General features: G+C 36.1%; 1 protein-coding gene across 1 annotated transcript in view; it reads right to left on the bottom strand.

Moving 5' to 3' along the window:
- Positions 1-12,500, bottom strand: part of LOC135202115 (basic proline-rich protein-like) — a 66,504-nt gene that overhangs the window by 41,037 nt on the left and 12,967 nt on the right. Inside the window, exon 2 of the mRNA XM_064231366.1 lies at positions 10,339-10,401. Within this exon, the coding sequence (XP_064087436.1) occupies positions 10,339-10,401 (63 nt within the window). The remainder of the gene's footprint in view (positions 1-10,338; positions 10,402-12,500) is intronic.

Here is a 12,500-nt window from a genome sequence, read left to right as displayed (position 1 = left end):
TTTAGATATGTGGATGATATCTTCTGTATTTGGCCAGTTCACGAAAATCTCCAGGAATTCCTTAATAATCTCAATAATTTAGTCCCTTCTATAATATTTACTGTAGAGGAAGAAAGAAATTGTAATTTGAATTTTCTTGATGTAACTGTCCATAGAAATGATAGAAATCTCACCTTTTCAGTCTTTCGAAAATCAACTAACATTGCCTCTTTTGTTCATTACTACTCCAATCACCATCAAAATGTTAAATTCTCTGTTTTTTCTGGGATGTTTCTAAGGGCTTTACGTGTCTGTAGCCCGCAGTTTATTGATACTGAAATTAAAACTATTTATGATATTGCAATGAAACTTTAATACCCAAGGACTTTTGTAGATGTGGCATGGAAAAGAGCTAGAAAAATATTTTATTCAACTAATAACAAACTTGAATATAGTAAGCATAACATTCTCAAATTACCCTATGATGAAAGGTTTTTAGATATTCCTAGAATTTTAAAGCTTTTTAACATAAATGTTGTTTTCAGTAATATTAATGTCAAGAGTTTAGTAATCAAAAATTCTCCTAAAGATCTTCCAGGCTGCATATATAAAATTCCTTGCAAAAAGTGTGATAAAGTCTATTACGGACAAACCGGTAAATCTCTTTCACAACGTCTCAAACAGCATCAATATTCTGTGAGAACTGGGCAAATATCGAATGCATCATTCGTACATATGAGAGATTTAGACCATCCTATTAACTGGAGTCAAGGAAGAGCCTTAATCCCATGTAATGACACAGTTAAAAGGAATATCATTGAATCTTGTTTCATCAAGTCAAATAATAGAAAGGTTCTAAATTTAAGTCTTGGTTTATTTAAACTTGATGCTTCATAATGAAAAAAGTTGTAGATAAATATAAGCAACAAAATTAATATATTCAGTTTTTACATGTTTTGGACTGTAAAGAAACTGTAATTTCGGTTAGGGTCAATCTGTTTATGTTTGTGATCGTGTGATATCGGATAATCCTGGATTATCTCTTTTTAATTTTTTACCCTTTTGACAATTAACCATCTGGTATTCTTGATCTGTGTTGTACCTGAGACCGTTCTCATTTCCAGTTGTACTTCATTACTCCTTGACAGAAAATGTCTGAGTAAAGACGAAAGCGCTAGGATTTCTGACTATCATTTTCCTGTGGAATTCGCTTATTATATATATATATTATATATATATATTATATAATATATATATATATATATATATATATATATATATATATATATATACATACAAATACAAATATTTTAACCATCTGGTATCCTTGATCTTTGTGTTGTACCTGAGACCTTTCTCTCCAATTGTACTTCATTAACTCCTTGACAATGTTCTGAGTAAGGACGAAAGCACTTGGATTTCTGACTATCATTTTCCTGTGGAATTCGCTTTAATACTTAATATATATATATTATATATATATATATATAGTATATATATATATATTTATACATATTTTTCTCCTTCACAGCTTCCAGGATTATCTGTCATTCCTTTTAATTTTTGGTCGTCTGGAAACCGAGTTTGATGCGCATTAGCCTTTTCCTTAATTTTCCTCTAACCTGCAGTTCATACTATCTAAAATTAACTAAGTACATTGAAGAAGAGTATGGGATGCTTATACTATATTCCAGCCCCTTCCTTGTGCTTCCCATCTTCCGTGTATTACTCCATCCATCATTGGCTGTATAGTTAAGGTAAGCAATCAATTTCCCCCGATTTGGTCAGCGGAGTTCCTCGCTCCCCCCACAGTATCATCCATTAGTCTTCCCCAACGACGTCCTGAGACTCTTGGCAGAATCTGAAAAAAGGCAGAAGAGGATTTAAGATTTTATTTCGCTGCCGTCTCGAATTTGTGGAGGTAATGGGAAAGCAGATTCACTTCATGTTGTTTGAAATCTCAAACTGAATTTGAACGTTTTCTTCGTGCAAGTTATGGGAATATTTGGAATATCAAATATCTCCGTCTGTGAGTAGGTTATTTGTGTAACTTAGTTATGGCATGAGAGAGAATATAGTAATACACGTAAGAAGGATAGTGATTAGGAACGCAGGTGTAAGAATATTCAAGGATATACGGAAATAGGATAAAATACAGTGTTCCAATGATCTCATTTAGTTCTCGTTATTCACGATTTATTTCTTTATTTAATTGTTCCAGTTATTTGTCATTTACATCCATAAGGAGAGCTATTGGTCATACATCAGAGCATTAGAATGGTTATGGAGATAGCTTGCTGTCAATAAATCATTCCTTTGGAAAAGCCCAATGACACGGAATTAATTAATACATAATTATTAATGTTATACCATTTGTATCCGAATGGCAGAGAAAGTTGAATCCGATAAAAAAAATAATTGAGGAGTGAATTAAAATCTTTTTAAAGCCATTTGTTAAAGCTATTGTGTCTTTTTTATTTTATTAGCATCTTTCCAAATAAAGGTTTAATGAAACACTTGAAGGAAATTAAAGGGGGATCATATATCTTCCCATTTTGTCTAATTTGACTGTCCTGGAAAACTTCAGTGAACCACATTGGAGAAAGAAATGTATCAAAGAGTCTCTTAGATACATTTTTTCATATAAACTCGCTTGGGAGTTTATATGAATCTTGCTTGAAGAATAGCCCAGGGACATCGTATCTATCTTATTCAAAAAATCAGGTCTAGTTGGTAATGATGAGGTGTTTCAGTATAATGTTACTGTAAGATTTTCTGCCCAGTAATGAAGTGTCATTGAAGGGTTACTATTCCCTCCAGCCTCGTAGTCATATCCTTTTTGAAGCCCGTTACTTCTGATATTGTACAGGGTACAACAACTACTGATGGTTAGCAAAAATTGTTCGCAAATTATTTGCGATATATTTTAACTAGAAAAAGCCTTCCTGTCGAGGTTATTTTATCTTAACCAGCTTTAACGACCTGGTAATTAATATACTTGAATGTTTATATCGATCATTTCAGTCTCATCCTGTCAACTGAGGTACAGTTTTATTTATTTATTTATTTTTTTTTTATTTTACTGACCAGACGTTAAGAACCAGTAGCTGATTTTTCAAAAGTACCAGAGGTTGCTACTGCATACGCCTCAGTGGCGTGGTTGGTATGGTGTTGGCGTTCCATCTCGGTGGCCGCTAGTTCGATCTTCAGGCTTTCCACTGAGGGGTCAGAGATGTGTATTTCTGGTGATAGAAGTTCACTCTCGACGTGGTTCGGAAGTCACGTAAAGCCGTTGGTCCCGTTGCTGAGTAACCACAAACAAACAGAAGTTGCTGCAGTCACTGCGGGTTAATTGACTTCATCAGTATAACGCTTTTTAAAATAAGATTTGAGGTCTGCCGAGTCACAGACTTTCCAAAAACTTGGGAGAATTTGAGATCTCGGGACTCATGGAAGCCCATTGCAAATCACATGAATTCTTTCCAATTCACTCTCTTTTCAACGCATCTTACAACATTAATGTTTATCAGCAAATAATAGTTAAATAAGTAAATAAATAGATAATTAAGGCTTGATGAAAAATAATATTTCCAAGACCAGGAAGAACATTCTTTATTAAACGAGTATGGTCTTGGCAATATTATTTATCATTAAGGTAAGATTTCCAAGTAGCCGCCCAATTACTGAGACTAGATAATTAAGTTTATAGAATAAAAAAATTTTGAATTGATCAATTTTTACGTGACAGCCTGCTCTTGCAGCTAGACATTTCACATTTTTAAAACGTACCTGAGAGACGGAATATGTGTATCATCGTGTAATTGCAGCGTTTCGTGGAAGTGTTCAAATTAAATGAGTACCGACCGTTATTTTAGCGTAGAATAGCGTTTTTATGGGTTTTTTTGGAGCGGTCTTGTTTTGACGCCGTTCAATATGACTGCGAGCAATCTGATATCCTGACATTTGATGACGTAACTGTAATATAACGGGATCAGGGCAAGTTTTTACTCTCCTCTTCTCTCTCTCTTGCTCTCTCTCTTCTCTCTCCTCTCTTCTCTTGTTTTATTCTCTCTCTCCAGAACAAAGAGAAATACGCAACTGCAGTTTAGTAATTGTTTTAGATTTCTTGGATATTAATATTAATTTGTATTATAAAACTCATTACTTATGCTTTATCCAAGGGGAATTGATAGGTATAGCAATTGGAAATTATTCGAAATTCTTAGATATGGAAAAAGCAATAGGATCAACATCACAAGGAATGGATGAGAAGTCACGGCCAGTAATCACGGCCTCTCCGCTAAAAGAAGAAACGGTTAAATTATCACTTGCGATGGCAAAGGTTTCTTTTTGGCAAATAATTATCCCTAAAACTTGAAATTACAGAAGCAACTTCAATACCGTTACTTTAGCCGGTTATCTAAATCGGGGCGGTTTCAGCTATATTTGTATAAAAAAAAAGGCTTTTGCTTTGAAGAATTTCCTTATTGCAGACTGACCATTTAAGTCATATACAGACGGGGGTGAAATCATTCTGAACTCCTGACTGGAAATACCAAGGGATTTCGGTTCACTCACAAGTGAAGACCTCAAGGCCAAAGAATAACATTCGATAATTACCACCGCCGAGTGTCTCTGAGTCCATCTCAAACTCTGATTGTGCTTTTACTAGCGCGTAGTTTAGCCTTCTGCAAGTTTTCCGTGAAATCTGTCGGTAAATTCTTGTGATACATTGGTAGCAAACAAGCCTACTCAGCCAGATATCTAACTTGCGACCTCTTTTGCAGGAGAAGGTAACCGCAAAAAAGAGCAGTTTCCAGGAAACCAAGGTACGCAGGCAATAACTTGGCGTAATTGCTATGGATACACTTTAGACATTTTCTTTATACATTCTACTTTTATTATCATACTACTAACTCGCTGCAGGAAATAGTTTGACTATACTCTGTTTTTTTTGCCATTTGTCCATCCGCCTGTGGAGTATGCGCATGGTAACACAGCGTCCCGGGCTTTATTTCGAATATTAACGGTGTAATTCGCATACAGTAAATTATTAAAACACTTTTCAGTTGCAAATGTACACCAAGATGTCTTTTTATTTACCTAAAACTTACACATAGAGTAACTATTTACAGCCCGGGACGCAGTGTTACCATGCGCGACCACCACAGGCGGATGGACAGATGGAAAAAAAACAGAGTATACGTAGTAAACAATGTTGTTTTCCGTCCACTAATGCACGATGACACTCCATACGAACTATAAGTACATTCATGTTTTGCTCCCTTTATTTCCTGCCCTTTTATTTTCGCATAAGATTATTTGCTTCATACTTGACTGGTTGTGTCTAAGGTACAGATTGCCATTCTGGTTAGAAGGAATGCTGTCGACGTTGACTTTTCTAGTTTATGAAGTAACTATCCAGGGCGTGGGAGACTGAGCTTGTCTTCGAGTTTTCCATTTTATTTTTGCGTCAGTTACCCGTAGCTGAGGTGCCAGTGAGTATATCAAAGAATAAGTTTTCAATTTACTGTTTCTTTTAAGGAAAAAATAACAAAAGTATCGTGTATATATACTATTCTACTCGTGATCCCACGCCATACCAAATCTAGAAGAGAAATAATGCCCTTCCACTAAATTATCTTTTTAAGAACTTCTTTGTACTCATTTCTGGACAGTTCCCAAGTTTATTGTGTCTTTTAAGGGAAAAATAACAAAAGTATCGTGTATACTATTCTACCCGTGATCCCACGCCGTACCAAATCTAGAAGGGAAATAGTGCCCTTCCACTAAATTATCTTTTTAAGAACTTCTTTGTACTCATTTCTGGACAGATTCCCCTTCTTGTGTAAAGTTTCCTGTAGATTGTTTTGTTGCTGTAAAAGATGATAAAGTCGTTTCCGTAGGGCAATTTCTAATTTTCTATTCAATCGTGGGCGTTGAAGGACACGACACCGGAAAAATAAATACGTCGTCCTTTAGCCTAATGGTTATCAGGATTCCTCCACCAGCATAGCAAGAAAAACTTCAGTTTTGTCAGTGGAGTGTGATGTAGTCTTTTGCAACGAGAAGTGAATTACTTTTTTGACCGCTACTTGACTGACTGGGGTGGTTCACAAATAGTAGAAGGGCGTGGCACTAGCAGCCTTAACCCAAAATATGTCAGAAATCTTTAAGTCTGTGGCTTATATATATATATATATATATATATATTATATATATTAATATATATATATATATATATATATATATATATATATATATTGTGTGTGTATGTGTGTATGGGTTAGCAAAGGTAAATAAAATGGGAGGTGAAAAGTTGGATGAATGGAAGAAATGTTGGGAAGTGTATACTTGAGAAATTTTAGGAAGGAAAAAGAGTGGAAGACCTGGAGAGTGCTTGTGTAGATAGTTTGAACGAGGCACTGGAAAGAATGGGGCAAAACATAGAGGAAACGCAAGTCTTTGCCGGAAGAGTTGAAGGACAGTGCTTGTTTGAGCGTTAGACCCAATGCTCTTGAGTTTCCCGTGTAGCTTTATGAAGTGGTGTTTTAAGTAAAAATTTCGAAAGCGTCATGGAGGTAAGTTTGCACTGCACATGGCTAGACTTTCAGTAACCTCTGTTTAATCTTAAATTATGACATTATTTTGTACTTTCATTCAGGATTCTGTATATGTAGTATATATTATGTGATTTTTATCACATCACCGTGACATTTTATATACACAAACATTTAGCTGAAAATGTCGGTTGATATCCAATTCGCTCTGCCTCCGAAATAATGCCGAAGGGTAATTATAATTAATAGATTGTTCGCCAGGTGACGAACCACTTATTAATTATAATTCTCCTTCGGCATTATTTTCGAGTTAGAATGAATTGGATATCAAAAGACATTTGTATCCCAATGTTTACATGCGTGCATACACATATACACACACAAATACACACACACACACACATATATATATAATAATATATATATATATATATATATATAATATACTATATATATATATATATATATACATTTGTACTTTCGCTGCTGAGTTACGGATGAACATCCCAGTGTTAGCCAATTCATAAAACTGCACAATAAACACCACTTAAGTAGAGTGGGAAAATTACAGTAAGAGTGTTTATAAAGTGCATGGAAAATGTTTATGTTACATGTCTATAATAGGTAATTGAAGGCTTGTGGACGGTTTACTTTTTATTGTGATGGGAAAATATGATTTCGCACTGAAACATAACAGCAGAATTTTACCAATGGATCATCACTTGTAAAATGTTACTTGTCAAAATTATATGTCTGGTGGAAATTGAAGGAATGAGTGTCCTTATACTCGTGGGGGCCTGCGACAGATCTCTCTCTCTCTCTCTCTCTCTCTCTCTCTCTCTCTCTCTCTCTCTCTCTCTCTCTTCCTTGATAGTAAGTGAGGTCTTTATCGATGTGAAAGCACCGTCCCTAATTCCTTTGGATCAGGATGTGCCTCTTTATAGCACCACCCACTGACTCCCATAACAAACCTTAGCTTTTAATTGGAGTTTTAGTATTTTTTTAGGTATTTTTATGCTACGTTCTGTCATATCAAACATTCGATGCCTTTTATTGTTCAAGAAATAGCTATTTACTTAATTCCCAGACTTAGATGATCACAATTCTATATTGTCCATAAGGTTTTTACATTTCACTGTCTATGATTAATTTAAATGCTAACTGTCTCTCCTTTTTCTAAATCGCCTCAGTTTAAGGTATTGTAAAGAGTGAAATTCTATGAGAAGAATTTGCTTTTCCGAGAAGAAATGAATGGATCTTTGGCTGTCCTTTTTATACAGTTCTCAGAGATTGTTAAAGTTTCTGTAAACCAGTGTCTAAACAGCAAAGTGAACTACATATCCTTTTCATTTTACACCTAATTTACATCTGCTTTGATGCTTCATAATGAACGGTTACCAGTAAAATGATGTCTGGGCTTATAGTTCAGAGAATTTTCACAACAATTTTTACGAGGTTTGCATTGAGATGATAATGATTTTATATGCGTATAATTGATAGTTCCCATTGCTATTCTACTGACAATTTCGGCCTGATTTTGAAGAGCCAGTTGATTTGGGGCTTTTGATGAGATTTATGTTATCTCGGAAGCAGATTGTAGTGAGTGACATGAACCTATTGTCAACTGTCATAGATTTTATGAATAAACCACTTGAGGAATTTATATGAATTTTTAATTAGTATTAATTTATATGCAATTGTGTCAGTGATTATAAGCATATCCCATGTCACTGCCCTTTGTCATTTTTTATGTTTGTGTTCTCGTAAAGAAGCTTGTGTGTGTTGGTATTTTATTATATATATATATACTATATATCCTATATTATATATATATGTATATATATATATACATATATATATGTGTGTGTGTGTGTGTGTGTAATATTATATATATATATATATATATATATATATATATATATAATTTTTTCTTTATAAAACAGGTGCAAGAATGACTTTCAGGGCATTTCAGATGCAGTAAATTTTTCCGAACATTTCACTTAAATAACATGAAAGTTTCTGCTTATAGATGTCGTCCTTTCAAAGTAGTATTAAATAAGTTGCTGAACAATAGCATGCTCAAATATCATGCAAGTTTTCTTTTTCAAAACAATTTTAATTAACCTCCTCGTCGTGTAATGCATCTTCCTTGATGACGAAAATGATTGATATTAGGTCAACTGTACGACTACCCTTACTCCTTAAACTCCCCGCCTTTACTTCCATCCCACATATTCTCCCCAGCTCCCCCCCCCCCCCCCCCATAAAAAAAATCTTTCCTCCCTCTTCCACCCCTCCCCATCCAGTCTCCAGTAGTCATTTTTTTTTTTTCCGACGCGACAGAGTCATGGCTAATTCCAGGACCGGAAGCACGTTTCTGGCGTCCGTTATTCCTGGAAGGTTATTTTTGGCTCGATTACTCAGCTCCCTGGAATAGGAAACTTGAAGCGGGATCCGAGGTTAAGGAAGGGAATTTTCTCAAGTCCGCAAAGGGCGTGATGTAGAATTTTTTGATGTTGTTATTCAGATTTTATTTTGTCTTGCCGATATATTTTCCCCCTCCCCTTTGCTTGGTTAAATATCATTCTTTATGTAAAATCATTGTAGGGGAATCCCGTGGAATGGAATGAACCGTGGCATAATACATCACATTATTATGGTGATGCATGCAAATCTATGGAATTTGGGGAGTTTTTGTGTTTATGTGGTGGCGGGGGCGGGCGGATGGGGTTCGAATAAACTTTCTTTTTGTCAGAAAATGGTAAAATAAAAATGTACGTTTCTACTTTTAATTAAATGAAGCTAAAACGGTTCATGAATGAATGTATGCTTGTGCCATTTAAATGTATATTTAGAGGAGCTGGATGGATGTTCATGCGTCCGTAATTACAGTATTCACGTATACATAGATGAAATAGTCTTTGTACCGAGATGATGTTGCTGCTATGACAAACACCGCAAGGAGTTCTTAGACGGTTACATTAATTTTTTGACATCTACTTAGAGCATAATTTGAGGGTATGCATGTATAAGTCGAATGGTTGTCTTGTGACCAAAAAGTATAATAGTTTCTCTAGTATGCCGGGAGTAGATGACGCCAGTTTATGGAATGAAGCAATCATTCTAAGTGATATTTTTAGTTATTGGATTTTATTTTAGCTATATAAATACATGTTTCTGATATACGCTAAGGTTCTTTAAGTCATGGTTTATAAGTGTTTGAACACATAATCTGTCTATCTATCAATCTATATATGTGTATATATATATATATATATATATATATATATATATATATATATATATGTTTGTGTGTGTAACAAATTTAAATGTATGATTAAGTGTGTGCGTGCCTGTGTGTTTGTATGTTCGCATACCCAGTTATTTGTAATAATTACGCCTAAACCATACGATGATTTGAGGGCTAAAGTATTCTCGTGAAGGAAGATATACTCTATCCAGCGTTTACCATTAGTTAATTGCAATTGACTTGATGCCATCCGTCTGTACGATGTGTAGTTGCTTGGTTTACTAATTCCCATTTATGATTTTCTGTCATATTAACTATTTGTGGAGAGTGCTTTTCACTACGGTACGCAAATTTGACTGTGTGGGTTCCTTCGAAGTTTAGAATGGAAGTAATTTACACTTTGCATTTCAATTCTCTTCGGTATGTGATTGCATCATTAGAACGTCTTTATTGTACTAGTTTACCTTCAGCTTCAACTGTGACAGTTGTATTGATAATATGCAGGCGAGGGTGAAGACTTCAGATCTTCACCTTATTGACATTACTTACCCTTCAATAGCTAGGACCAAGTTACCTTCCTCTTGCAGAGGAGAGCGATATGCGAAGACAGCCCTGGGAAGGATAAGGGCAAATCTAGATGACATTCCATGTTTAGAAAAATTTATATATGGATACATGTGATCGTATACACGTACTCAAGCTATGTTTTCTTTCTTAGTTGCGTACTTTGATGATGCTGGAGCTGTTTCTTCTGAAAAGTTAAGTCTATCTTTGTTTAACCAGACCACTTGGAGAGCTGATTAACAGCTCTCCAAGGGCTGGCCCAAAGGATTAGAGATTTTTACGTGGCTAGGAACCAATTGGTTACTTAGCAGCAACGGGACCTACAGCTTATTGTGGGATCCGAACCACATTATATCGAGAACTGAATTTCTAACCACCAGAAACACATTTTTCTGATTTCACGTTGGCAGAGCGGGGAATCGAACTCGCGAATACCGAATCCATAGGCAAGCACATAAACCACTCTTCCAACAAGGAACTATATCTTCTCACTAAAATAGTCGATAGTTTCTTGTCGAGTTACTAAACCAATCGATATCTTCTTTCTAAACCAATCGATATCTTCTTACTAAACGAGTCGATATACCAGTCGATATCGTCTCGATAAACCAGTCGATAGTTTCTTGCCGAGTTACTAAACCGGTCGATATCTTCTTACTAAATTCGTCGATATTTTCTGGCTAAACCAGTCGACATATTCTCAGACGATTTCCCAAATCCTTCTGGATTGTTTGAAGAAGGACTTTTCTTTCACTCGGGTTGATTTTCATCCAGTGCTTCACATTCGTCGTTTATTTGAACAATCGACGCTGATTATTAACAGTGACTGAAATGCAAAGCGCCTTTGATATCCTTCCTGACCTACTTCTAGTACTCTCTTTCTTTGTAATTATGACTCCAGCAGTAGCTGTGACAGGAAGAGCTCCCCCTCCTCCTCCTCCTCCTCCCCCTTCGGTAATTACATCCCTCTCAGCCTCTCCCGCACCCTTCACGAAAAACGCCTCTGTCACATCGTCGTTAAATCTGGTCAATGCCGACGATGTTTTTTTTTTTTCTTTTCTTTCCCGCGCTGATGAGACAGAAATCGATGCCTGTGGCTTAGAAGGTATAAAACGTGCCTGGAGGGTTTTTCTTTATTTCTTTTTAAGGCCAACATGCGAAAGGGCTTCTAGGCATTAAGAAGCAGTGGTTTTTACCAGTTTTAACCGATTCATCAGCCATGAGGCACTGCATAATGCGTTTGTTATTTTAACACAACTCCGGGAAAGAGACCTGAAGGCGCTAAATGTTCTTAAATAACACTCAAATGCTTAATTATTAAATTTCATTGCCTTTATAAACATGTTTTATATGCAGTTATTAGGAAGCCTGCGAATATGCGCTTATCGACTGAAATAAAGAATGCGTGAACGTCTCAGAATCGTGCTGACGTCATCTCAATCCACTTCACTTCCATGATTATTTGATTTTAGGAAGCCTCTTCTATATGCTGTCACTCGTCCCCAGGGGGCGGGGGTTACTTATATATGCTGGATAGAATTTATAAATATATTGAATACTTTATTCTTGTTTTGGAAGAAAAGGAAAATTACTGGCTGTTGAGCTAGCCATCGACAATAACTAGGACTTTCCCATTTGTTAATTGTGGGGGGATCAGCGTAAATTAATGCTCACACCAGTTATGCCTCAAGTTTTTGATTAAGCATCCAATTTTGCGAACTGAAGTTAAAGCCTATGGTCTGATGGGTGCCACCGTTGTACTCTCTCTCTCTCTCTCTCTCTCTCTCTCTCTCTCTCTCTCTCCTAGCTTCCCCGTAGGGTGGTAGTGCCGTCAGTGCACCTCATTCGGTGCAATGTAGGCGTTACTTAAGTTCCTTGCAGCGTCCATTCGGCCCCTAGCTGCAACTACTTTCATTCCTTTTACTGTACCACCGTTCATATTCTCTTTCTTCCATCTTACTGTCCACCCCCTCCTAACGATTGTTTCATAGTGCAACTGCTTTGAGGTTTTCCTGCTGTTACACCTTTCAAACCTTTTACTGTCAATTTCCGTTTCAGCGCTGAATGTCCTTAGTTGCCCCAGTGCTTGGCATATGCCAAAAATCTATATAAATCAAATTAAAATCTCCCCTTGATTCTTCACGGAG

The sequence above is a fragment of the Macrobrachium nipponense genome, chromosome 30 (genome assembly GCF_015104395.2).
Source record: "Macrobrachium nipponense isolate FS-2020 chromosome 30, ASM1510439v2, whole genome shotgun sequence".
NCBI classification, from domain to species: Eukaryota; Metazoa; Arthropoda; class Malacostraca; order Decapoda; family Palaemonidae; genus Macrobrachium; species Macrobrachium nipponense.
Note: the sequence above shows the minus strand (reverse complement) of the source record. Positions and strands in the feature narration are given on the sequence as shown.